At 37.2% G+C, this 27739-nt stretch overlaps 1 protein-coding gene across 2 annotated transcripts in view; it reads left to right on the forward strand.

Moving 5' to 3' along the window:
- LOC129726657 (uncharacterized) overlaps positions 1–27739 on the forward strand; it is a 279894-nt gene that overhangs the window by 108372 nt on the left and 143783 nt on the right. For both annotated transcript variants that reach the window (XM_055683609.1, XM_055683610.1), the window contains exons 3-7: positions 8382–8714; positions 24269–24412; positions 26477–26671; positions 26903–27163; positions 27251–27371. In XM_055683609.1, the coding sequence (XP_055539584.1) occupies positions 8382–8714; positions 24269–24412; positions 26477–26671; positions 26903–27163; positions 27251–27371 (1054 nt within the window). The remainder of the gene's footprint in view (positions 1–8381; positions 8715–24268; positions 24413–26476; positions 26672–26902; positions 27164–27250; positions 27372–27739) is intronic.

Consider the following 27739-nt stretch of genomic DNA (forward strand, 5'->3'; position numbering starts at 1 on the left):
TCTTCCCACATGGCTACACATGGCAGAAACTGGCACAGTCCGGTTCATGATTCCGTTAATTGCTCTAGAGAAGCTAGTCGTGTTTTGCCTGCTGTAGCGCTTTTTCACAGACCGCGTCGTGCAGCCCACTTCAACTGGTTAATCAATCCGTCCATAAACTTTTCAAGTGTACGCTGCAGTAACTCCTTCCGCTCTTCATGAGGCTGTTGATGTTCAGATGTAACGTTTGCTATAAAAAAAATGGATAAAAATCGCCGATTTTCATGGGTTCACTCTCCCACGCACTGACGAAACAACCCTTGCAGCATCAATCATAGTAACCATGAGTCTGCAAAAATGGACAACTCTGTCAGTCGAACTCTAACCGAGATGGCGAAAACAATAAAGCTACTCCGTTCAGAAATGTGCGCGTTCAAAGAACGGTACCCCGCCGCGGTGAAAACGGACATCATGTGGCACTTTGTGGACGCCGGATACGCCCGGCCGCTCCGGCATGTACAACATCTTGACACTATTGGCCAGCAATCAGAGCAGAAAGTCCAGTTCCGGACGGCCGACGATCCTGAGCGACAAGAAGCTCCAAAGGATGCTGAAGAGCAGGAAAAATGGCTTCATCGCTACGTGTGCTTGGCCGGGTTGATGCAACAGCCCAAAATGTGACAAAGTACCTGGCGGAAATAGACATATATGTCAGGAAGCGGCAGTCTCGTTCACTGGTCTTGTAGCTGCACGCAATAACGCAGCGGCAACGGCTGAATAAGATTGTCAAGTCGATTTTCCCGGCGAATCGCGACGTGGCTATCTCACTTTAGATGGCACCGACTGGCAGGGGTATTTCACTTCCCTCATGAAGAGAGTGGGTCCGAAGTGAAGTTCATTTCACCGACCAAGTTCCCCAAGAAGGTACTGTTGTGGCTTAAAATCAGCGAGAAGGGGATGTCAAAGCCGCTCTTCTCTCGCTCCGGCTGGCCGTGAACGGGGAAATTTAAAGTACGAAGTGCTTGCCGAAGTTGTGTCGTTTATCAAGCAATACCATAAGGGTTAAGCTGCGTCCCACCGAGAATTTCTGGGTAAACCTAAATCGTAAGATGTACTCCAACAATTTTTTCGCGAAGACTGAGAAGGAATCTATACCTATAAAAATGCAGTCCGGTCTGTCTGTCTGTCTGTCGGTCTGTCTGTCTGTCTGTCTGATCCATTTAGGCTCGAAAACTACCGAACCGATCGACGTGAAAATTTGTATGTAGGGGTTTCAGGGACCGAGAAAGGTTCCTATGATGGTTTGAGACCCCTCCCTCTTCTGGAAGGGAGGGGTCCCATACAAACGAAACACAAATTTCAGCACATCTCAAAAACTAACCAAGCAAATGGAACCAAATTTGGCATGTGGATGTTTTTAGGAGTAACAAATATGTCCATATTGGTTCTGCACCCCTCTCTCTTCTATAAGGGAGGGGTTCCATACAAATGAAACACAAATTCCTCCACATCTCTAGAACTAACCAAGCAAATAAAACCAAATTTGGTAGGTGGATGTTTTTAGGGGTAACAAATATATCCATAATGGTTTGACACCCCTCCCTCTTCTACAAGGGAAGGGTCCCATACAAATGAAACACGAATTTCGCACAGCTTGAGAACCAATCAACCAAATACAACCAAATTTGGTATGTGAATGTTTTTAGAGGTAACAAATATGTCCCTTTTCTATAAGGGAGGGGTCCCATACAAATGAAACTCAAATTTCGCACAGCTCGAGAACCAATCAAGCAAATATAACCAAATTTGGCGAGTGAATGTTTTTAGGTGTAACAAACATGTCCATAATGTTTCGACACCCTTCTTTCTTCTGGCATATCTCCAAATACCATTTCGAAATCTAAGATGGCGACTTCCGGTTTCCGATAAACAGCAACAAATGATCAAATACCACCCAATATAGGTATTTCTGGAATTGTTATGCCGCACTGAAGCCACAAATCGGCCTCAGACAACATTTTAAATTATAAGATGGCGACTTCTGGTGTCTGGAAAACAGCCGAAAATGACCAAATACCACACAATATGAGTGTTTCTAAAACAAGAATGACGCTCAGAGACCAAAAACTGTCCCCTAATGCCATTTTGAAATCCAAGATGGCGACTTCCGGTTTCCGAAAAACAGCGGCAAATGACCAGATACCACCCAATATTGATATTTCCGGAATTGTTATGACGCACTGAAGCCACAAATCGACCTGTCAACCTCAGACAACATTTTGAATTGTAAGATGGCGACTTCCGGTGTCTGTAAAACAGCCGAAAATGACCAAATACCACCCAACATGAGCGTATCTTTAACCAGATTGACGCACGGAGGCCCGAAAATGTTCCCAAATGTCATTTCGAAATCCAAGATGGCGACTTCCGGTTTCCGAAAAACAGCGGCAAATGACCAAATACCACCCAATATGCGAATTTGCGGAATTGTTATGATGCACTGAAGCCACAAATCAACCTATCGACCTCAGACAACATTTTGAATTGTGAGATGGCGACTTCCGGTGTCTGGAAAACAGCCGAAAATGACCAAATAACACCCAATATGGGTGTTTCTTAAGCCAGAATGGCGCACAGGGGCCAGAAATTTTCTCCAAATGCCATTTTGAAATCCAAGATGGCGACTTCCGGTTTCCGAAAAACAGCGGCCGATGACCAGATACCACCCAATATGGGTATTTCCGGAATTGTTATGATGCACTGAAGCCACAAATCAACCTCAGACAACATTTTGAATTGTAAGATGGCGACTTCCGGTGTCTGGAAAACAGCCGAAAATGACCAAATACCACCCAGTATGAGTGTTTTTTTAACCAGAATGACGCTCAGAGGCCAAAAACTGTCCCCTAATAGCATTTTGAAATTCATGATGGCGACTTCCGGTTTCCGAAAAACAGCGGTAAATGATCAAATACCACCCAATATGGATATTTCCGGAATTGTTATGACGCACCGAAGCCACAAATCGACCTCAGACAACATTTTGAATTGTAAGATGGCGACTTCCGGTGTCTGGAAAACAGCCGAAAATGACCAAATACCACCCAATATGAGCATTTCTTTAACCAGATTGACGCACGGAGGCTAGAAATTGTTCCAAAATGCCATTTCGAAATCCAAGATGGCGACTTCCGGTTTCCAAAAATCAGCGGCAAATGACCAAATACCACCCAATATGCGTATTTACGGAATTTTTATGATGCACTGAAGCCACAAATCACCCTATCAACTTCAGACAACATTTTGAATTGTGAGATGGCGACTTCCGGTGTCTGGAAAACAGCCGAAAATGACCAAATACCACCCAATATGAGTGTTTTTTCAACCAGATTGACGCTCAGAGGCCAAAAATTATCCCCTAATGCCATTTCATTTTGGAATTCAAGATGGCGTCTTCCGGTTTCTGAAAAACAGCGGCAAATGACCAAATACCACCGAATGCTATTTCCGGAATTGTTATGATGCACTGAAGCCACAAATCGACCTCAGACCTCAGAATTATAAGATGGCGACTTCCAAAGTTTGGAAAACAGCCAAAAATGACAAAATACCAACAAATATGAATGTTTCTTTAACCAGAATGACGCTCAGGGGTCAGAAATTGTCTCCAAATGCCGTTTTGAAATCCAAGATGGCGACTTACGGTTTCTGAAAAATAGCCTGAAGTGATCAAATACCACCCAATATGTGTATCACCGGATCCAGAATGATGCAAGGAGCTAAAAATTGTCCTCAGACACCAAAAAATGGCAACTTCTGGGAAACAGCCGAAAATAACCGAATACTACTACATAGAGATATTTCCGTAATCGAAATGATGTATAGAAGCCAAGCATTGACCCTGGACACCATTTTGAATTTGAAGATGACCATTTTCAGTTTCTAAAAAACAACGAAAATAACTGAAATGCATTCAATATATTTTCGGAATAGAGGTGATGTACAAAAGCCAAAAGTCGAGGATGTTGTCATTCCGATAAAACCAACCATTTCAAATGATATAAACAAATCGCAAGGAATCGATGAATTTGAAATGTTTAAAATTGTTAAATTGAACACTAAAATAGGCGAGACGAAGTTTGCCGGGTCAGCTAGTTAATAAATAAAACGAAAGAAGAACACAAAAAAATTTTGAATGCTCCGGTTTAATGCCGGAAGGCCGCTCGCAAAGGCGTAGAATTTTTTTTTGCATGTAAGTTTATATAATAATCTTTCATGGGAAATAAATCAAACTCAATTAGGTATTTGTCTAAGTTTTTTTTATCACAATACGAAAAAGTCTATTTGTTTAATGCAAACGTTAAACAGCCACTGTCAAGAAACCTTGATCTGCGTTTAAAAATTTAACTCCGATGTCTCGCTTTCTATATGGTTAAAACGACAGATATCATTCTGAACACGTACTACATTACTAGTCCTACGTATGAACAAAGAGCTCTTTTTTTGAGCTCTAACCCACTCATAATTTTCATTTGGACACCACGATCCTTATAAAGTGTCAGCTTACATAAGAATGACATAGTTGTCCTGAGGCGCCATCGGGTGACCTGCTAGATCATCTGACAAGATTGCTTTCGTTCGTTTGAGTTTCAAAGCACTCTTCTCCGCTTTTAGTTTCACGTATTCGTACAACGGCAGTATATGAAGAATTGCATCCAGAACTTTCAATTGGGTGTAGCATAATTCTCTCATCTTAGCAATGCACGCAAGTCGGTGAACTTTATCTTGTTTTGTTCTAGTGGTAGTCTCTTTGGTTTCAGGCTACCACCCTGATAAAGCGTAGGTCAGTTTTTGACGTATAACAGATGCCTTAATATACATCAACATTATTATTCTCAAGCCCCACTTTCTTCCAATTGTCTTGCGGCACAACCACTGGCTGACTTTTGGATGCGGATTTTTCTTAATTTTTAACGGAGAGCCATATTGAAAGGATATTTGAAAGAGGTTTTAGGAGCTTTTTTCTACATCAAGAAAACAATATACTTAATTGACTTTTGAAGTTTATAAAGATTATGAAGGTTTGTAAAAATTGCTAATACAAAAATAAAAAATACCATCCTTGTTCTGAATGCATCGAAGTTTATGTCCTTGAAATGTCGTGTCAAGTACCAATTATAGTAATACCTTATTTAAACTCCTTAGACCATAATTGGTTCCTGCTATAACTGGTTTCAAATATTACCTTAAATGGTACACTTTCCCTAGTTCTAGAACAACGAAAACATTTCGTAAAAGCATATTTAACTAGCTTGTACTTAGAGGGTTCGAAAATTTTCATTTTTCAGACCTCGGCGGGATTTGAAAAAAAACATGCACAAAATAGAGAAAAATCGATTCCTATAAAACAATAAAACATAAAAACAGCAATGACCAAAAAACCCTATGTACCGCTTTCAATACGTAACAGCAAGGCTTAAAAATTGTAGTGTCAATGCGATGAAAATTGAGAGAGTAATCCTGCACGGAAAAATGGTTTTATGAGTTTTCGCAGTGTAGGGAGGCAAAAAGGACATGAATAAAGTACCCAATGTTTCATAAAATGATACTCCCCCTTGAAACAAGCACTTTGAAGTATTCTTAACGTTCTAAACCTATTCTACTTTAAAAATGTCAGATTTAATATTCGGAATTATAGAAATGATTTTACAGTGGAAATGAATATATTTAAATGGTAAGTTTTTTTTCTCTTTTTTGCAATTCAACCAGTTGGTCTTGCGGTACGATGCTTGATTAACAAGGCAGTCATTGTATGCTTGAATCTACGTTGGACTTTTATTGTCGATAGCGCCAGCCCACTAGCAAAACACAGCATTAGCCTCGCAATTGTTTGGTACATCAACCGCAGGTCGAAAAACCTAAGCCGAATAAACAGAGACCAAATTTCAAAATTGGAATAATAAGCAAAGGCCACTCTTTGCTATTTTTGCAACCTTAGTAGCACCCTAGCGAATTTCTCTAAACTCTTTTCGGCACATCACTTGTTTGTACAAATCTTGCCTGTGGCATTTTCGATCGCTGCGGGCCGTCCACAGGAAACACATTCGATTTGCCAGAATCCTCTTTTACAGTTTTATGCTGAATGCAGATGTTTTTAGCATCGGGATACGTCCAGTAGACACAAATCAAATACAGCACGAGGCAGTGAGTGCTTTCAGTAGGAAAAGCGGCCTCAAACAAAACAGAACTCATCTAGTTGGTCACCCCGGACGATAAATTTTGTCGAGACCTGTCAGAACTACGAACTATCAAAGAGGGAGATTCGGTTAACCGGGCAGACTGTTTCGAATCGTTTAAACTCTGGCGGCCGCTGTTGTGTTGGCCTAAATTCATGGCAAACATGCGAGTTTGGCAACATGTTTTAATATATGCTTTTTGGGTGGCAATTTGCAGAGTTTAGCAATTTCAATAGCCGACTAGTGGACGGTTTTATTCACATGCCAGGCGCAAAATGTTTAATAATTCAGATCAAATTGCTGCAACCGTAATAACTTTTAAATTGAACATGCAAATAAAAAATATAGGTAGGAAAGATGCCTTTTATGTTACTTCACTATAGCGATAAACAACTAAAATCCATTCAATGTGGGTATAAAATAAACCCATAAACATGCGGAATTAATATGTATTAAGTGATGTCCTACTCGCATAAATATACCAAAAGCAAAAATAAAACTATTATCTCCCTCTCTTCTTGAAGCACCAGAATCAGCAAAAACAAATCGCTTATTATCATTACCACTACATTTATCTTCTTCTGACTCATCATTCCATTAACGCATTTTCCTCTGTTTACTAACATCTTCATTGCGAAAATTAAATCTGGCAGAAATCTAACGCAGCAAAAAGTGACTTCCTGCGATCCAGAAAGACCGCATCGCTGGTTTTTTGTGTGCCTAGATTGGTAAGGTAGCGTCGGAGAGGTGGAACTGTGAGTATGAGAAGCGATTTTTCCTAGAAAATAAACAGCTTTTTGTGAGCCACAGGAATAATAAATATGAAAATTAAGCGCCACGAAAAATGTGCGTCGGCTGTATCGAAGTTTGCGTCTATATTTCTTATATTTTTGACATCTAACTGATCAGGACCGCAAAATAAAAAATCGTAAATAAACATTATCCTTAGGAAGCGTGAAATAGAAACCCAAGTGTAATGAAATGAAAGGACGTTATGAAAATTTTATTGAGGCGCAAAACTGTAAGATAACAAAAACGAAAGTGAACAGATATCCTGCAGGAGGATTATGAATATTATATCAATTAATGGAATCTACAATCTCGCGTGAAACATAAGAATTAACAATAATAAGAGAATAATAATCAATAATAAGATTTTTTTTCATTCTTGGGTATGCACCCAGAATCAGTTATCACTTATCAAAAAGTTATTTCAACTTATCAACCGGTTTCGCTAAGCTGAAATAATCGAAAGAAAAATGTCACAGTTTACGCATCACTGAACAAAGGAAAGTCTAGATTCGAGAGTGCGGAATGAGACCAGGGGGAGGGGAAATGGTGATTTTCTTCAGCATCTCTGTATTTGCCGCTTGATGCTTTTCTGCCATCATATCGTGCAATCACTTAACGAGTGGAAATATTTGCTCTACTTTAATTTAATCTCATTTTTCATTATTCGGCCGAACCGTACCGTAGAAGTCAGTTCGTCTGTTCTGTTTTTTTTCTTTCTCACGCTCAATCTACATTCCTCCTTCCCCATAAAAGGAAAATTTCAGAAAAAAACCGGTAAATTGCGATGGACATCCCAGAAGCTAAAATGACTATTTGACCAACACAATCTCCACAAGCATCATTGTAAAATCGCGAGGGAAAATAATATCAGCGTTGTTTTCAATTATCGAGGGCTCTGTTTGACTGTTTGATTTTGTTTGATTAATACAAGTCGTATCCATTGTCGTCGAAACAGTCAGCAAATAAATTTGCCTTTTCGCTAATGTACTGAAACATTTTTCTCAGGTGCATATTCGGAAGTCAATACAAAAATTCTTTGTGCATCAATATAAATAACAAATTGGAAATCAATAGTACGAATAACAGTGCTTGTTATTCAACCAAATAATCAAGATAATGATATAATAAAGCATTTTGTTCAAAATGGAATTGCAAAACGGCAAGCATACATTTTTAAATGTGGGAAAAAGGTATATTTTGATTTGAACTGTTTGTGCTTATTTGTTATCTTCTTATATATTGTTCAAAAGTGACAACTGTAGTAGAAGCCAATTTTGCCCAAAAACATACACTTTCATTTTATAATTATACTGCTTATTGCGTTCCCCATCTGCAAACTAGTACAAAATTGCCCACTCTCGTTTCCTTTTTCAGATTCCGTCAGCTTGCAGCGTTTTGCTGAGCAGCCAAAGTATACTGAAGTGAATCCGGGCCAGGATGCACTGTTGGTGTGCAAAGTGATTGACAAACGTGGTGTATGCTCATGGCAAAAGGACAACAAACCGGTGGGGATCTACCCGAAGAAGTACGAGTGGGCCAGTCAGTACGGCATTGGCCAAACAACACACGTAGGAGGCGACTGCTCGCTGTGGGTCCGGGCTGCCCAGCTGGAGTTTGACGATGGGCTGTGGGAGTGCCAGGTCACGGCCAGTGACTTTACGACACAAGATGCGCTCACTAGTCAGCCTGTCAGATTAGTTGTTAGAGGTGAGCACTTTAACTAGCAAATAGTATGTTTTGGGGTGCTTTATGGAAAAAAAACTGTATTCATTCGTACTGATCTGGTAAGTGAACGGAGAACAACTATTGTTTTTTTTTTCTATTCTCGCTTATTTTCCGTCGGTCTAGTTCCGCCACTGTTGTGGCCAATCACCGACGCCCAGGAAGGCGACTCCACACCCAGGACCCTAACTCACGACTCGTTTATTAACGGACCGGCGCCAACGGCTTTACTTCCTCATGCGATGGAAGGCGTGATCCCAGAGATTTTTCGCCTCAGAAAATCTCCCGGTGTCGGCTAAGATTGAATCTAGACCAGTTGGGTTGGTTGTGAGTGGATCACGCCACCTCACAACCATCGACACCTATGTCGGCGGTGGGATTCGAACCCAGGCGTCGAGCGTGGTTGGCGGATACGTTATCAACCACACTAGGCCCCCGCTCAACTATTGTTATCAACTCAGGAATAGTTTTGAGCTATGATAAAAAGATTAAAAGTTGTGGGTTCGAGTTCCACCTGCTGGACAATATTTTTCGTGAATTTCTAAATAAATATTTCCCCAGTTAGTACAATTTTCAATCGTCAGCTCCACATTCACTGCTTGAATAGAAATAAAAATAGCTTGACTTGCATTATAGTCATCAAAAATAAGAAAGATATGATACTAAACAAAAAGCAAACGTATAAAATATCCCAATAAAAATCGTATAAACCATTCCAAATTGGTCCAGAAACAAAAATGAGGGGGAAATTTGGGTCTAGAGCTCTATAGTAATATTTTTAAAGGAAAACTTTCTTCTACAAAGTTGTTACATATGCTGAAGCGCTTCTAGAAAAATTATCAAAAATTAGGGGGACCAAAATTTTCTATGAAGTTGGGTATCTAACTTTTTTATCCTTGAAGATAGAAGAAAAAGTTATTCTACAATGTTATAGCTCCGTTAATTTTAAGTGACTTTGTAAAAAAAGCTTTTCTCTATCTTTGAAAACATCCGATTGATATATAAAAAACACATTTTGCACTCTAACTTTTTAATTTTAATTTTTATCTTGAAACTGTTTTTATATGACTTTTAGTGCTTTTTTAAAAGAAACAGTTTGCAATGCTGACATCGTGAATATCTCAATTCTACTCAAAGTTAATAATGTTTTTCATCAAAAAACATGCGTTTTTCTTTAATTTGTTATTCTTTTTGGGGCAAACATAAAAAATATCTTTTGGTTCCAATTTAAAGGACACATTTGACTCTAACATGCAGAAATTTTTAAAACTATGTTAATTTTTAAATTTGAGTAAATTCAGTTCAAAAACATAAGAAAAAATTCAATGTTTTCATATGGGTCATTCCATACGAAGTGTACATGCAACTTGGACACGACCATCACAGATTTTGCTCAAAGTTGGGGGAATTATTCATCTACTGTCTCTTTGGAAAAATTCCAATTTTGGTATCGATTGGAATACCCCCCGCTCTCTGGGACTCCCCTCTTAATTGCAAAGTCACGCATTTTTTGTCAAAAATCTCTTTTTTCTTTTTCTTACAATTCATAGACGAAAGATGTCCGAAAAATACTGATAGGTGATTTTTGAAGAGAATAAACTAAGGAATCCAGAAAAAAATATAAGTTTTGACCGGAAGTGTTCCCAGATAAATTATTTTTGTATTTGATAACTAAATTTACATTTTTCGGCAAATGAAGCCATTTTTATTTTAAATTTGATAATTTCGTCGTGTTCCTTGGAAAATTTCACATAAGAAAACAACTATCATCCCGAGGTAATATCCAATATCGAGATATAACATTTTTACGAAAAAAGTTGTAAACTTCGTGATTATTTTGTTTTATAATTCATAGATGTAAGACACCCGAAAAATAGTGATAGTTGTATTTTGAAGAAAATGAACCAAGGAATCCAGAAAAAATATTGTTTTTGACCGGAAGTGTTGCCAGATAGATTATTTTTGTATTTTAAAATTAAATTTGCATTTTTCGGCCAATGCAGCTAATGGTATTTTAAGTTTGATGGTTTCATCGTATTTCTCGGAAAATTTTACGTAAGAAGCACTTACCACCCCGTTGTAATATGAGCCAATCTTAAGATATAACATTTTTACGATAAATTAATTACGAAATTCAGAACTATTTTCGTAAAAATGCTATATCTCGAGATTGGCTCATATTACCTCGAGATGATAGTAATTTCTCATGTGAAATTTTCCAAGGAATACGATGAAATTATCAAATATGAATTAAAAATGGCTGCATTTGCCGAAAAATGTAAATTTAGTTTTCAAAAACAAAAATAATCTATCTGGCAACACTTACGGTCAAAACTTATATTTTTTTTTCTGAATTCCTTGGTTTATTTTCTTCAAAAACCATCTATCAGTATTTCTCGGACATCTTTCGTCTATGAATTGTAAGAAAAAGAAAAAAGAGATTTTGAACAAAAAATGCGTGACTTTGCAATAAACAGGGGGTCCCACGGAGCGGGGGGTATTCCAATCGACACCGAATTTGGGATTTTTCCAAAGTGACGGTAGATGAATAATTCTCCCAACTTTGAGCAAAATCTGTGATGGTCGTGTCCAAGTTTGTGCTCTTTCGTGGTCACTTCATATGGAATGATCCATATATTATGCATATAAAAGCAAACAGGTGTATTTTTTTCTTAAAACTAGAAGTAACTACCTTTAATTGGATCCTAAAATATCGAAAATCGATCAACTGGTTTAAAAGTTAAAAATTTTTGAAAATAAAATACATCGAATACAGCCGTTTTTTATGGTCACCCATTGATAAAAATGAAACGACGAATCGGACATAGGATATAATCAAGGTCAAAAGATAAGTGGTTTGAAATGATTGGTTTTATCGGAATGACAACATCCTCGACTTTTGGCTTCTGTGGTATTGGGTGGTATTCAGTCATTTTAAACTGTTTTTCTGCCATCAAACTGATTCCTGAAATACCCATATTAGTGGTATTCAGTTATTTTGGCTGTTTTTCAGAAACTGAAAGTGGTCATCTTTGAATTCATAATAGTGTCACAGGTCAATGCTTGGCTTCTATCAAAGATGACTAGAACAAGATACCTGTCTTCCAGTATTTTCATATATTTTATATGTTTACTTAACTGCGCATATAATTGGTTATTAGCAAAATCGATTTGTCGTGCATAATCCGCCAGATAAGAACGAAAACTAGATGGCAGCACCATATAAGGATATTGAAAATTAGATGGCCGCACCATGCAAGGATATTGAAAATTAGATGGCAGGATCATACGAGGGTCTTGAAAAAAATTGCTTCAGCTTTCGCCACCTTTCCGTCATCATCAAATAACCAGTAAACAAGTTAGTTCGACTTTCGTTCACGCGCAGCGATAATCGTGTCCGCTGGATACTGCAAGAGTCAGGAATCTTGTTCTAGTCATCTTTGCTTCTATGCATCATATCGATTACGGAAATATCCATATTGAGTACAATTTTTTAACAGTCCACGATGTGCATATTGCAGTTGTGACTGAAACGCTTTTAAAGCCAAATATTAAACTAAAAAAGAACCCAAATTTTATAGTTCATAGGTTTGATAGAATTGATGTTGCCGGTAGTCGCGTTGCTATAGTTATCCACCGTCGAATAAAACATCGTGTTTTACCCCATCTTGAAACCAAAGTTATCGAGAGTTTGGGAATTGAAATTGAAACAAGTATTGGCATTTTATTTATAGCCGCAGTGTATTTGCCTTTTCAATGCACTGGTGAGCGAAAAAATTATTTCAAGGGAGATTTGCAAAAACTCACAAGAAATAAATCTAAATTTTTAATCATCGGTGATTTTAATGCGAAACATCGATCTTGGAATAATGCTCAAAGCAATTCCAATGGAAAAATATTGTTTAATGATTGCTCGGCTGGATTTTATTCAGTTTTATTTCCAAATGGTCCTACATGTTATTCTTCTATTAGGAATCCATCTACAATTGATTTGATACTAACAAATCAAAGCCATTCATGCAGTGATTTATTAACTCATGCTGACTTTGATTCTGATCATCTTCCCAAAACATTTTCTATTTCCCATGAAACAATTTTAAATCCCTCTAGATCTGTGTTAAATTATCACAAGACTAATTGGGATAGATATCGTTCTACGATCGAGGAAAATTTGAATGATGATATTATTTTACAAAATAGTGCTGACATTAACAGAGCATTAGAAAATTCTAGCAGCTTAATACTGAATGCCCGGAATTTATCAGTTCCTAAGGCAAGAGTGAAATTTAATGCACCAATTATTGGCAGTGAACATCAACTTCTTATACGTTTGAAGAACATACGGAGACGTCAATACCAAAGATCTCGTGATCCTGATTTGAAAATTATTTTTCAAGAATTACAAAAGGAAATTAAACATAGATTCACTCTCTTGCGAAATGAGAATTTCGTGAGAGAAGTTGAACAACTAAAATATTTTTCAAAACCTTTCTGGAAGCTTTCGAAGGTTCTTAAGAAACCCTCGAAGCCCATTCCAGTCCTTAAAGATGGTGATTGCATTTTTCTAACGAATGAACAAAATTCTCAAAAACTTGCTCAGCAGTTTGAGAGTGTTCATAACTCCAATTTGAACGTATTGAAAATGAAGTAAACCAAAAGTATGTTCAGATCACCACCCAAGAATTTCTTTCCGAAGAGGAGACAAACTTGAATGAGGGGCGAACCATTCTCAAAAAATTCAAAAACATGAAAGCACCAGGAGATGATGGGATTTTCTATATCCTCATCAAAAGACTTTCCGAAAACTCTTTAAATTTCTTGGTAAAAATTTTTAGCAGATGCTTTGCACTAGCACATTTTCCTACGAAATGGAAAAATGCCAAAGTCACTCCAATTTTAAAACCCGAAAAGAATCCAGCTGAGGCATCAAGTTATCGACCAATTAGTTTACTTTCCTCTATTAGCAAACTTTTTGAAAGAATAATTCTTAATAGAATGATAACACATATTAATGAGAACTCAATTTTTGCAAATGAGCAGTTTGGTTTTCGCCATGGGCATTCCACTACTCATCAGTTACTTAGAGTAACAAATATGATTCGAACTAATAAATCTGAAGGCTATTCGACTGGAGCTGCTCTTCTAGATATAGAAAAGGCATTCGACAGTGTTTGGCATAAAGGTTTAATAGCTAAAATGTCAAATTTCAGTTTTCCGCTTTACCTCACAAAAATGATACAAAGTTATTTAACTGACCGCACTCTCCAGGTTAACTATCTAAATGGTAAATCTAATAGATTGCCTTAAGAGCTGTTGTGCCTCAGGGGAGTATCTTGGGCCCAATCTTATATAACATTTTTACTTCTGATCTTCCTGATTTACCACCAGGTTGTGAGAAATCTTTGTTTTGTGACGATACAAGCATTTCCGCAAAAGGAAAAAGCCTTCGTGTTATATGCAGTCGGCTTCAAAAAAGTTTAGATATATTTTCTTCATACTTACAAAAATGGAAGATTTCCCCTAATGCTTCTAAAACACAGTTAATTATTTTTCCTCATAAGCCAAGTGTTTCATTTCTCAAACCCACCCATAACCACGTTATTAAGATGAACGGTGTGGTCTTAAATTGGTCTGATCAAGTTAAATACTTAGGGCTAATTTATGATAAGAATCTTACTTTCAAGGAGCACATTGAAAATATCCAGTCAAAGTGCAATAAGTATATCAAATGTTTATATCCTCTTATCAACAGGAATTCTAGACTTTGTCTCAAGAATAAACTGTTAATTTACAAACAAATTTTTAGGCCAGCAATGTTATATGCAGTTCCCATCTGGATTCAGAACAAACTTTTGAAAATGATTTTGAAGCGTCCTCCCTGGTTTAGCACGAACAAGCTACATAGGCTCACTAATGTAGAAACATTAGAAAATATGTCAAGCCAAATTATCAACAAATTCCGACAAAAATCGTTGCAATCCTCAATTGCAACGATTAGCTCACTTTATAGTCAGTAAGATAGTTTTAAGTTTATTTTAAGTTTATTTTAAGTTTCGTTTTATTCCTTTTATTCCTTTTTTTTTTCTTGACAAGTAGGTTTGATAGTTTTCCTACAATTACATTATCTTAACTGCGAAAGCTAATAACATTCAATAATACTAAAAAGCGTACAAATATATATAATAGTGTTGAAATGTCACCATTTGTGGCAGAACACACAATAATAGTTCTGAATACATATTTTTGTGCATAAATAAATCATTACAAACTCCCCCCCCCCCCCCCCTTATAAAAAAAAAATCCATATTGAGTAGTAGGGATGTTACGGATATCCGCATCCGCATCCGCAAATGCGGACATTGAAAAAAAAACTTCGTTCGGAAAATACGTTCAATTGGTAGGTTAACACTGATGCTCACCTATTTTTTTTCTTGCATCTTATAGCATTTTTTCTCAGCTTTCCAATGCTTGTCTAAGATCGAAAATCGGTAGTAGCGAACAGGGTCAAAATCGAATTTTTCTAATATAACCCAAGATGGCGGCCAAAATTCTGATAACTCCAAATGAAAGCCCTATCATTCCTCTTTACAGAAAAGTGCTACTTGTAGTAGGTTCCTTAACGAATTTCAGAGATATAGCTCAAATAAAACATCAAGAATTGTTGAAATTTCCACTTTTATAGAAACTATTTCACCACTTGGTGACTGAGGGGTCAACAAATTCAATCAAACAAAAATGGCGTAATAATTTTTTCTCTATTCCTAACTAATAAGTGCATTTCTATCAAATTTGAAAGACCTTGTGCACCTAGTGGCCTGGTTACAGCGAGAATTGCTCATATGCTTAGATTACTATTATAATGATTGGTATTTGATTATTCTCAAAAATGTTATAGTTGCATTATAACTCCATATTTCTTTAAAAAAATATAACAAATCAACTTTTTTTGTAATGTTTTGTGTTCGTTTTCAATGATTTTAGTAAACAATAGCAATCGGTGTATTTTTTACAAGGTATTATTAATTTCCTTCAACTCGTTTTCAGACAGTTTTTGTATACAACCAACGGTTTCTAAGCTACAATGCTTTGAATAAAACCTATGCCAAAATGCATACGACCTTTGAAAAAAATACTCTCAAGCGTAAAACAAATCTCCATCTATAAAGAATACTCAGTTTGCTTAGCCAAATACGTGTGCAAAGATTTAGCTGAACCAAAAATAGCCGAATAAATTTTTGCGAATTTCTAGATCATTTAGTGCGATTTTGCTTACCAACCACTCATAGTAAATTAGTAAAAGAGTAAAGCTAATTTACAGCATTTTAAAGAAGCCAGTTGCTGGCATATCCATGAAAAACAGTTGTTTTAATTTATCAAGAGTTGTTAAATTCTAGCTTGAGCATCCCAAAGAATATTTTTCTTTTATAAAATTTCCCTCTAGGAATAGATTCTCAAACTAATAGTTATCGATTTTCTAATGTTAGCACTCACTTCTTAATTAATTTTACATCAGATACAGCATTGTTAGCTAACAAGTCCAAATTTCTCTGCTTCGGTAAAACTTCCTAGTTTTCTTTTGGTTACATTTTCAAAAATAATATGGATTTTCAATATCATTGTTTTCTTTTGTTATATTTAGCACGAATCCGGTCTTGTTTTATAAATTAAATTCTGGTATTGGTTTTTTTTATCGATATTAATTCGATATTTTTATCCTCGTTATCACTAATTAATAATTTAAAAACAAAAACTTGCATCTTCAATGATTTAAAAATCAGGCGTCAATTTAACATCAAAATATGATTATACTGGTAAACACAGATAATACCGTAGAGCTCAAACTTCAAAAAATGGAAGGTCATCGATTTTTAACCATTATCCAAGTATTATTTAAAATTTTGGTTTTTCAAGATTAATGATGCAATGAATGATGTAATATGATTTTAATAAAAGCAAAGCCTAGGTGCTACATTCCGATTCTGAACTCGACCTTCTATTTATTATACACAGACTCCGCAGCCAATTGTTCAAGTGTACTGGGCTATTGCGGGACTAGTGCTATGATCCTACTGACACTTATAGTCTCTTCCGAGCCGGGACTCGAGCCTACGACGACTGGTTTATGAGGCCAGCATCGTACCTCAAGCCAGCTGGAATAGTTTAATTTGATTCAAATTATATAGCTCATAGTAGCCAACTTTCTCAAGGCTTCCGTTTCCGAGATATTTGAAAATCTTATATATAAAATAAAGTTACATACCTATATGTGCGACCACCCATAACTTTACAACGGAGCGTCTGATTTGAGCTGGCTTTGTTTTGTTTTGTTCGTCTTCGTCCAAGGCAAATTTTTACGGCTAGAGAACTAGGAAAATCCAAAGGAAAATGGTAAAACTCAAGAAAATAGAGTTTTCCATACAACGAAGAAATGAGATCGCAGAAGGCGCAATGAACAACAATAATATGACAGCAATTTAAAACAGGTTGACAAACAAGGTTGAAATCATACTTTAAAAGCTACCACCGAAAGTTTAATGCAAATATAAGTGCGCTCGGCTGGTCGCTACGTCATGGCAATCGGTGGAACTATCAAGTGATGAAATTTCAGTGATAGCAGTGAGTATTAATAAAACTAAGAGAGCTAAACTTACAAAAATTAAAACATTGCAATATTCAGGATACATTATGCCACCAATCAGGAGATCGGTCACGGATAGGTTCACGCAGTCGAAACGCAGAAGACTGACGATCCGCCGCGAAAATCAAACACCTCAGCAACGCTCCGAAGCGAATGAACAACTACGAGACTGTAGGTATATCGCGAATTCGGCGAGAACGATCTCAGCAGGAACGAGATGTACATGCTGCAGCAGAACGACTTAGACAGCAGCAAAACCAAGGTATGCGTCGTCGAACTACATCAAGCTCCAACCGTAGAGCTAGAAGAAATGCCGTTGTGTAGGCGGCAAGGTCAAGTTACCACCAGAACCGATGCGTCCTTTGCTTTACCAGAATCAAGACATTTTCTAATGAATGTTCAAAAATACAACTTAATCTGACATTTAAGGTAGCGTAGAGAACGGCTTAAGCAGTAGCGCCTAATTTAATCAGTCGAAAAAAACAGGCCTCAAACTCCTGCATTTTGATCAATATCGACAATTTCAATGATCGAAACGAAAACTTTGATTGTCTAGCTGTCTTACGAATATAAGAAATACCGTTAATCACAAAGAAATCTGTGAACAATTGCAATTGAAACAAATCGACCTATATTGCAGCCATTCAGGAGCCACTTCGGGTGCTGAAAAAAAGGCCTGCAAGACAGATGGAAACTGCTTAAAATAGGTTCGGGGTGATTGGAATAGTGTCCCTCGATTGGTAACTTTGATTGATGATTGTTAAAGTTTGCTAACTTAGTTTTACCATCTGAAAACAAGTTCTGACAGAGAAAACGATAGAGAACAAATTGATATACTACTGTTTGAGTTTCACCCAACACATTTCGAGTATTTCGTCTGAATACACAGGCGGTTCCTAAAGCTGCTTAGAATATGTTCCCTACCCTAAATAAATAAATAAATAAATAAAACTAAAAATATAAAAATGCTATTTGTCTGTGTAAATCTGATCTGATTTCTGATCCATGCTTAGAAACTACTGAACCGTGAAGCAAATGACAACTTGCATGTGGAGGTTTTTGGGAGCAAACAATATTTCTATTGTGCTTCGACACCCCTCCCACTTCCGGATGGGAGGGCTCTTATACAAATCAAACTCAACTTGCTATGGTGGTTTGGCATTCTTTCATACTCTGGAAGGGAGAGATATTTTAACCTGTCTTTTCCGGAAAACAGCCTGAAATGATCGGGATGATGCACAGGAGAAAAAACCGACTACAGACCCATTTTTAAATTTAGGATGGAAACTTCCGGTTTCTGGAAAACAGTTGAAAATGATACCACTCAATATGGGTTTTTCCTTAACCAGAATGACGCTCAGAGGCCTGAAATTGTTCCTAAATGCCATTTTAAAAACCTAAATTAATCCCCCTAGCGGTCAGACCCAGCCTTTCTCATTTAAACTTTTATTTGTAAAAATAGATTTACATGAACGCTTCAATCCAATAAATGTATATTCACTCTTTAGGTTCTAAAATATTGATGTTGTAATCCAGCGGTTCTCAACCTGGGGTACGCGTACCCCTAGGGGTACGCGAGAGCCTTCAGGGGGTACGCGAAAGAAAAATCAGTAATGGCGGACAAAGCAATGTTTTTTATAATACTTCAGTTGTTGTTCAAACTTGCTCTCTAAGCATAACTGTAGCAATAAAACAAACTATAGTCCAACTTGAAACCTGGACTAGACTACCACAACGTGATCTAACACTACTTTCTCACACTCTGCGAAGACATTAGAAGCCAGGGGGTGCAATTAATATGGAAAATATTGCCAAGGGGTACGCGGACAAAAAAAGGTTGAGAACCGCTGTTGTAATCTATACATATAAAAATGTAGTCCGGTCTGTCAGTCTGTTTGATCCATATAGGCTCGAAACCTACCGAACCGATCGACGTGAAAATTTGAATGTAGGGGTTTTTGGTGCCGATAAAGGCTCCTATGATAGTTTGAAACCCCTCCCTCTTCTGGAAAGGAGGGGTCCAATACAAATGAAACATACATTTCTGCACAACTCAAGAACAAACCAAGCAAATGAAACCGAATTTGGCATGTGGATGTTTTGAAGGGCAATAAATTTGTCCATAATGGTTCGACGCCCCTCCCTCTTATGGAAGCACATGTGTCTGCACAAATTTCTGCACATCTCGCGAACTAATCAACTAAATGGAACCATATTTGGCAGGTGAATGTTTTTAGTGGTAACAAATGATACACAGCTGCTGAAATCGACCACAGACCCCATTTTGGAATCTAGGTTGGCGACTTCCAGTTCCTGGGAAACAGCGGAAAATGATCGAATTACACCCAATATGGGTGTTTCTTCAACCAGAATGACGCTCAGAGGCCAGAAATTATTTTAAATTACATTTTGAAATCCAACATGGCGACTTCCGGCTCGTGAAAAACAGCCTAAAATAACCAAATACCATCCAATATGAGTATCTCTGGAACCAGAATGATGCAATGAGCTAACAATTGACCTCAGGCACCATTTTGAATCGCTAAATGGCAACTTATAGGGAACAGTCGAAAATCGAGATGATGTATAGAAACCAAACATTGACCCTTGTCACCATTTTGAATTTAAAGACGACCACTGTTAGTTTCTGGAAAACAACCAAAATAACTGAATACCTCCCAATATGGGTATTTCCGGTGTTAGATTGATGCCAGAAAATCTGCTGAAAATGACCGAATACCACCCAATATGAATATATTTAAAATTAGGGCGATGTACAGAAGCCAAAAGTCGAGGATGTTGTCATTTCGATAAAACCAATCATTTCAAACGATTTGTCTTTTGACTTTGATCATATCTAATGGCCAATTCGTCGTGCATTTGCAGAAAGTACAAAACCACATTTAAATTATGTTGAGACCACATATATCGATCAAAGCAGGTATAGTTTTAAATAGCCTTTGAATTTCTTTTCTTTCCATAACTTTTGAGCCACATATCAAATTTTTATGAAGTTTGTTATTTGTAAGTTTGAGAGATGACTTGTTCGTATGACACTAGTTATGTTCAAATTAGTCATGTAATCTTTGGAATAATAGACTTTCGTTGTTTTATTAACAATTTAATACATAACGATGGCTTAAGTTCAATTATAATCAAATGAAATGGGAACGTATAGTGCAGCCAAACTTTGAAACCCCGTGTTCAATCATAATTCATCAGTTAACCCTTAACTAGCCCGCTCATCTGATAATAATATTGATCAAATCGGTTGTGTAGTTTCTGAGATAATGAAGTTTCGTGATTTTCACATTTCGGTACTTTACAGACGAAGTTACAGTCCGATTACAGTAAAATTCAATAGGGTGTTACGAGGCAGCTAGACTTATTAGTTGACACTAATTTTGTAGAAATCGGGTCAGCCATCACTGAGAAAAGTGAGTGAGTTCAAGTAGTCTTCGGAATATGTTCCTTTTCATAGCTGGATTCCACATTTTTAAACATTACAGGAAAAGTAATAGTCTGATTGCAAAACAAATCAATAGGGTCTTATGGGGCAACTAGACCTTCCATTTGACACTGATTTTATGAAAATCGGTTCAGCCATTTCTGAGAAACATGAGTGAGATTAAGTAGTCTTCAAAACACGTTTCTTGTTATAACTTTTGAACCACAAGTTCAATTATTATGAAATTCAAAAGTTAAGGGTATTTCAGGGAGCTTCTCAACTTTGAAATCAACTTTGTTCAAATCGGTTGTGTAGTTTTCGAGATAATGATATTTCATGATTTTTACATTTTGAACCATAACCTTTAAACTAAAAATCCGATTACAATGAAATTTAATTGGGTCTTATGGGACAATGAGACCTTTCATTTGCAATTAATTTCATGAAAATCGGTCCAGCCATCTCTGAGAAAAGTGAGTGAGAATAAAAATCTGCACATACACACACACATACACACACACATACATACAGAAAATGCTCAGCTCGTCGAGCTGAGTCGAGTGATATATGTCATTCGGCCCTTTGGAGCACTTTTATACTTTCGGTTTTGCAAGTGATTGCTATACCTTTCTAGGAGAAAGGCAAAAAACAGCGACTTCCGGTTTCTAAAATCCAACGGAAAGTCACCGAACACCACCCAATTAGGCTACTTCCGGAATCGTAATAATGCACTGAGACCACAAATCAACCTCAGACATCATTTTGAATTATGAAAGGGCAACTTCCGGTTTCTGGCAAACAGCCAAAAATGGCTGATTTTTCCCCAATATAATTATATCCGGAACCAGAATGATGCACAAAAGCTAAAACATCTACCACAGACACCAATTTTAACTTAAAGATGGTGACTTCCGGTATCTGAAAATAGTTGAAAATGACCAAATACCACCTAATATGAGTGTTTTTTAAACCAGAATTATGCTCAAAGGTCAGAAATTGTCTGCAAATGCCATTTTGAAATCCAAGACGGTGACTTCCGGTTTCTGAAAAACAATCCGGAATCGTAATGATGCACTGAAGCCACAAACCGATCTCAGACAACATTTTGAATTATTAGATGGCAACTTCCAATTTCTAGAAAACAGTCAAAAATGGCCGATATTCACCCAATATGATTATATCCGGAACTAGAATGATGCACAGGAGCTAAAAATAGATCACAGACACCATTTTTAATTCAAAGATGGTGACTTCCGGTCTTTGGAAAACAGCCGAAAATGACCAAATTTCATCTAATATGTGTGTTACTTAGGCCAGAATGACGCTCAGAGACCAGAAGTTGTTTTCACAACCATTTTGAAATCCTAGATGACGACTTTCGGTTTCTGGAAAACAGCTTGAAGTGACTAAATACCGCCCGATATGAGTATCTCCAGAACCAGAATGATGCAAGGAGCTAAAAATCGACTTCAGACACCATTATGAATTGTAAGATGGTTACTTCTGAAAACACAGCCTAAAATGACGGAACACTACTGAATATGAATATATCCGTAATCGAGATGATGCATAGAAACCAAACATTGACCCTTGTCACCATTTTGAATTTAAAGACGACCACTGTTAGTTTCTGGAAAACAACCAAAATAACTGAATACCTCCCAATATGGGTATTTCCGGTATTAGATTGATGCCAGAAAATCTGCTGAAAATGACCGAATACCACCCAATATGAATATATTTAGAATTAGGGCGATGTACAGAAGCCAAAAGTCGAGGATGTTGTCATTTCGATAAAACCAATCATTTCAAACGATTTGTCTCTTGACTTTGATCATATCCTATGAACGATTTGTCGTGAATTTGCAGACTATAAACAAATCGCAAGAAATCAATCAATTTGGAATACATAAAGTTATTAAATTTAACATAAAAATGGGCGGGACGAATTTTGCCGGGTCAGCTAGTTATATAAAAAGAATTTGAATTTCTTATGAAAATATACCCATTTGGTATGTTTTTCGAGATTCTGCAGCAGCAACCATACGTTTATAGAAATGTATGATCAATATCATTCAATTAACTATTTGACAGTAAAATTAAAACAAAAATGACGATATTCCAAATTTCTAAACCCTAATTCAAAAGTACCTTAAAAACGGATGCATTGAGAAAGACAATCATTCTTTTTGGTTGTAAATTACCGGTAAAATCATTTAGCATCATTGGAATACAATTATTCCCAATAATGTTAAAACTAAAAGAATTTCTTTAGAACTTCACTTTTTTTCTGTATGGACTTCCTCAATGCGACCATAATCGTTGATTCTGTATGACATATGCCCTTCTATTAATGGTAATACCACTATTAAGAATTGACTTGCTTTTTATTTATCCGTGCTTCTGTGTAATGTGAACTTTTACACGCTCATTGCTCTACTATACCATACCTTGTTGCTCCCGCCAAATACCGCCACTTATAAGGTATTCCATGGAGAAGTTTCGTTGTGCGTCATTTTGGCCAGTTTTATATATAAGAGGAACTTATTTTTTCGTTAAGAAGAAGTTACACGAAGGTATTATAGAATTCAACGTGAAGAAAAGGTAAGTGATTGGGGACCCTGAGAATAAATCCGTGCTTAAGTCCTTTTTGACATTGAATGGGTTGATTCTACTAAGATTCGAACGCCCGACCATCCGCTTGACAAAGCGGACTATGTAAACTTGCGGCTACGCAGCTCCTCTTGAAACCTTTTTTTAACATAACTTTGAGTTTCCATGAAAAAAGAAGAAATAGAGAAATACAACTCTTTATTGTAATGTCAAATTTAGTCTTTGGTGATTTAAATTTTTTTTACAAAGCATTATAAATTTCCTACAGTTTTTCTATACTACCAAACGTTCCTAAACCATAATACTCTAAACAAAGTGCCTGTTAAAATACATACTCCCAACACGAAAAATATTCTTGAGTCTTAAATTTTTTTCAACCCGTGAAATGAAGCGGCTTTTTGACGAAAAATATTCTTGAGTCTTAAATTTTTTTTCAAGCCGTGGAATGGAACGGTTTTTTGACAGTGATAAATCAAGGGTTACTATTCAACCCCGTAAGTTCACATTCGATGGAGGCGCATTGTAGTCTAACCTTAAGACCATCATGCATCCCAACGTTAGAATTTCAGAAAGCCAAGTCTTGAGTGATCTGTTAAACTGTTGAATATATTAAATAGAACAAGATCTCAACCGCAATCTGCCATTCCACCGATTTCATTGATTCGAAAATTTTAGCATTCTGGTACAATATTGCAACATTGCACACTACATTTACTTTTATATTGTCATATATCCTATGTTTCGATTTTCAAATCGATTACACGACTACGCTCCATTGTTTCGTGCACCCAAAGTGCAAAATAAACGAATCTAATTGATTCTATCGTTTTTTATTTGCAGTGCCGCCACAGCGACCCAGACTAGAGCACGAAGGTGTCCACGTTCCTCCCGGGCACAACGTCACCGTAGATTCCGGTGCAATGGCCACCGTGAAATGTGTCTCGCACTACGGAAACCCTCCAGCACAGCTGAAGTGGTTTCTAGGTAAGCATTTTATCCGATTAAATCTAGCACTCGCTACATCCGTATCCGAAATTTTGCTGCCTCCCTTTTTTTTTCGTTTGCATTTCATTCTGTCACGGCTCCGATCCGGAATCCTCATGCACAGTGTCGAATTTCATGTACTCCATTTCACTATTTTACCATTCATTGACCCCTCAATACCCACCATCTGGATAATCCACGACGTTCTGTGATTTTTCAATGCTCATGAGTTTCTCAAATTTGCCGCATCACGTGCAGTTCATATTCGTAAATAAGCTTTACATTTAAATCGTTTGCCACGGGAACTTCACTTCAACTGTATTTAACGACGCTCTGATCTCGTTTTGGCAATATGCAAATTACACTTATGAAATAATTCACAAAAAAGCTCGCGCGCGCGCTGCTAGAGTGAAATAACAAACAAAAACATCCGCGCACTCTATCTCACTTCTGCTCTCACTTGCACACCCACTTAACTATCGTTTCGCCGCAGGAAAAGATGCAAAAACAGAGCTGGATTTAATTTAACCCAACATATTTTCCCACATTCTCATTGGTTCAATCCACCAACATCCGTTCTGTGCCGCAATTCCTCCATAAGGCCACGAACTGCTGTGCACTTTGAAACCTTGTTCCACGGGATTCAGCTCAAGCTGAGTTGTAGTGTGCACTGTGTCCATCCAATATAGGAGCATCCAGCAGAGCTGACGAAAATAAAACAAAATTAAATTTTCAACAGCTGCCAAAAAATCATCCTCAAACCGACACCATCACCACTCAGCTTATTCTGATGCACTGGAAAATAAAAACAAAAAAAAAATCAGCCGTGCATGGGAATCGAGAAACGCCATCAGTAAATGTTTTTGCGAATATAAAAAGCCGAGTTCGCATCCGAAAGCTTTGTACCCAATGTAATACGCTCTGGGAACGGCACGAGGATGCTTTTGCGAAACGCTGCACTAAAGTGTTTACTTCCCAACCGAGACCACTCTAAGAAAATTAAAATGCATATTAATATAAAACTGAGCGGCGAATGATGAAAAGGGCGCAAAAAAAACAAAGCTCCTCCCTTCTCGCCAAGTTCAAAGGCTGCAAGAAAATTGAGGCGGAAGTTAGGGTATGAGGTTATTCAGGAAAATTAATGTCACTATTATTTCGCGTTTATGCAACTTTTCGTCATTAATGTTGGGATGCTTGAGGATTATAGCACCTAGTAAAAATTTAACTGTGGTAATGAAAAACTGTAAAAATTGGCATAATTTTACCATATCTTATATAACTAATATAAACAGACTACAAGCTGTAACTAGACGTTCCACGTATTTGGCATATTTGCAATTTTACATATTTAGAGTATATTTAGAAAGCAATGAAAATTTAAAATCGTTTAGTTTTCATCTGAAAATCTTTTTTATTCAACGTATTCAAAACAATAGTATGACAGGTTCACTGTAGCCCGGATAATTCTTGATGCCGAAGAACTAATCGAAAGTTGAAAAAGTATCGCAAGCGGGAGTGAAACTTTCAAATAATTTAAACTTCCGGTCTGAGCCTTACTGTCGAGCCTCCGATCAATAAGTGCAACGCTCTTCCTACGACGCTTTGATTTGTTTTGTGCCGAAGCGACTGCGAAAAAATATGCTGGATAATTAAACAAATTGAATATTCTGCCTAAACTTTAAATATGCCAATTCACATTCAAAGTTCTCTTGAAAACAATTCCTTTGTTTCCTACATCGAACTTTCCGATGAAAGAAAGCGTTCATTCCCAACTTTTGAACACTATTGATCAGGGCTGCCGGCTATGGTGAAATAGGTACTGAAGTTAATTATAATTTTCCGGCTAAACAAACTTGCTATTGTTCGGGAAGTAAAGATATAACAGCATGAAACGGAAAGGCAGAATGTGTTGAATAAGCGAGAAGATAATTATGATTACAATTCAAGAAAATGACAACCGCACACTCGAAAAAAAAAACAAAACAAAATGTTTCAAAATAGAAGTCTTTGAAAGCTGTTACTTATCTACTGTTTTTTCGTTTTTCTGTTTTCATTCTATACCAGGTGACCAGGAAATAACTCCCCTTCATCCACAAGCCAATTCGACTGAACCGGATAATCCTCGAACTTGGTCTGCTGCAGCTGTGGTGCAAATTCCTGCTAATAAGGATCGACATGGCACTCTTCTAAAATGTTTAGCAATTCATGAGTCGTACGCAGCTCGATCGGTGGCTGTTGATGCACGATTAGATGTTAAGTGTAAGTTAACATTTGTGCGACTTCCATATTGATTACTGATTAGATACCATTTTTGGGCAACCTATTACTTTTTTTTGTCGACTTTTGAATTCATTTGAGGTTGTTATGTAAAATGTAGTGATAATATTGTTATAACTTTATTCAAACATTTCGTTTGGTTTAAGAAATAAAAAAAACAAAGTGTGAATATAACACATAAAATCAACAAGCCATTGTCTTCGTTTTTTCCAGATGCACCTACGATAAGATTGCTAGGCGCCCCGCAGATAGATCTAGAAGAAGGAAAAGATTCGCTCATATTACGGTGTCTAGCCGATGCTAATCCAACTGCCAGTATAGTGTGGCGCAGAGCAGGTCGTTCGGAAATAGCAAGCTTGCAAGAATCACTGCAGCTAAGGCCAGTGGGTAGACGCGATGCTGGTCTATACACGTGCCAAGCGCAGAATTCCGTTGGAACATCAGATACTCTCTCAGTCCAATTAGATGTAAAATGTAAGTGCAGATAAACAATGCGTCTAATAAGCTATAAATCATTATTTTTTACTCATAACATTTTGTCCTATCTGCATGCAACTTTAGATGCTCCGAAGATATTGTCAGCTGGCCCGGACAGACTAACAACTGCCCCGCTTTTTAGCCCCGCTGCCTTCGAATGTGTAGCAGAAGGAAATCCACCACCCACCTACAAATGGGTACAAAGGTAAACTGGTTTCCACCAAGCCATTTATCTGATTCTATCATTTTTGAAATATGTAGTGGTTTCGTAGTTTTGAACAGTGATAGTAGTTTTAAGCTATTGACCGGTTAAGTTGATGGTATTATGCGGTAACCACCATTGTGGCAAACGTACAATCTCTTCCACAGAAATGAAACCGAAAACTTCTGCGGGATGGGTGAACAAAGAAAAGCATGTTGTGAAAAATGCTTTGCTAGGTTGTACCCAAATGGCACAATTCGCAGCTGTTAGATACTTTTATACACAGGTATTCAACACCCGTTCCTGATGCTAAGCCAACGGCGGAAACCCGAAGCGGTGCATTTGAATAGCTTTTGTAATGCCGCAAAAAA

This window comes from Wyeomyia smithii, chromosome 3 (assembly GCF_029784165.1).
Source record: "Wyeomyia smithii strain HCP4-BCI-WySm-NY-G18 chromosome 3, ASM2978416v1, whole genome shotgun sequence".
Taxonomy (NCBI): Eukaryota; Metazoa; Arthropoda; class Insecta; order Diptera; family Culicidae; genus Wyeomyia; species Wyeomyia smithii.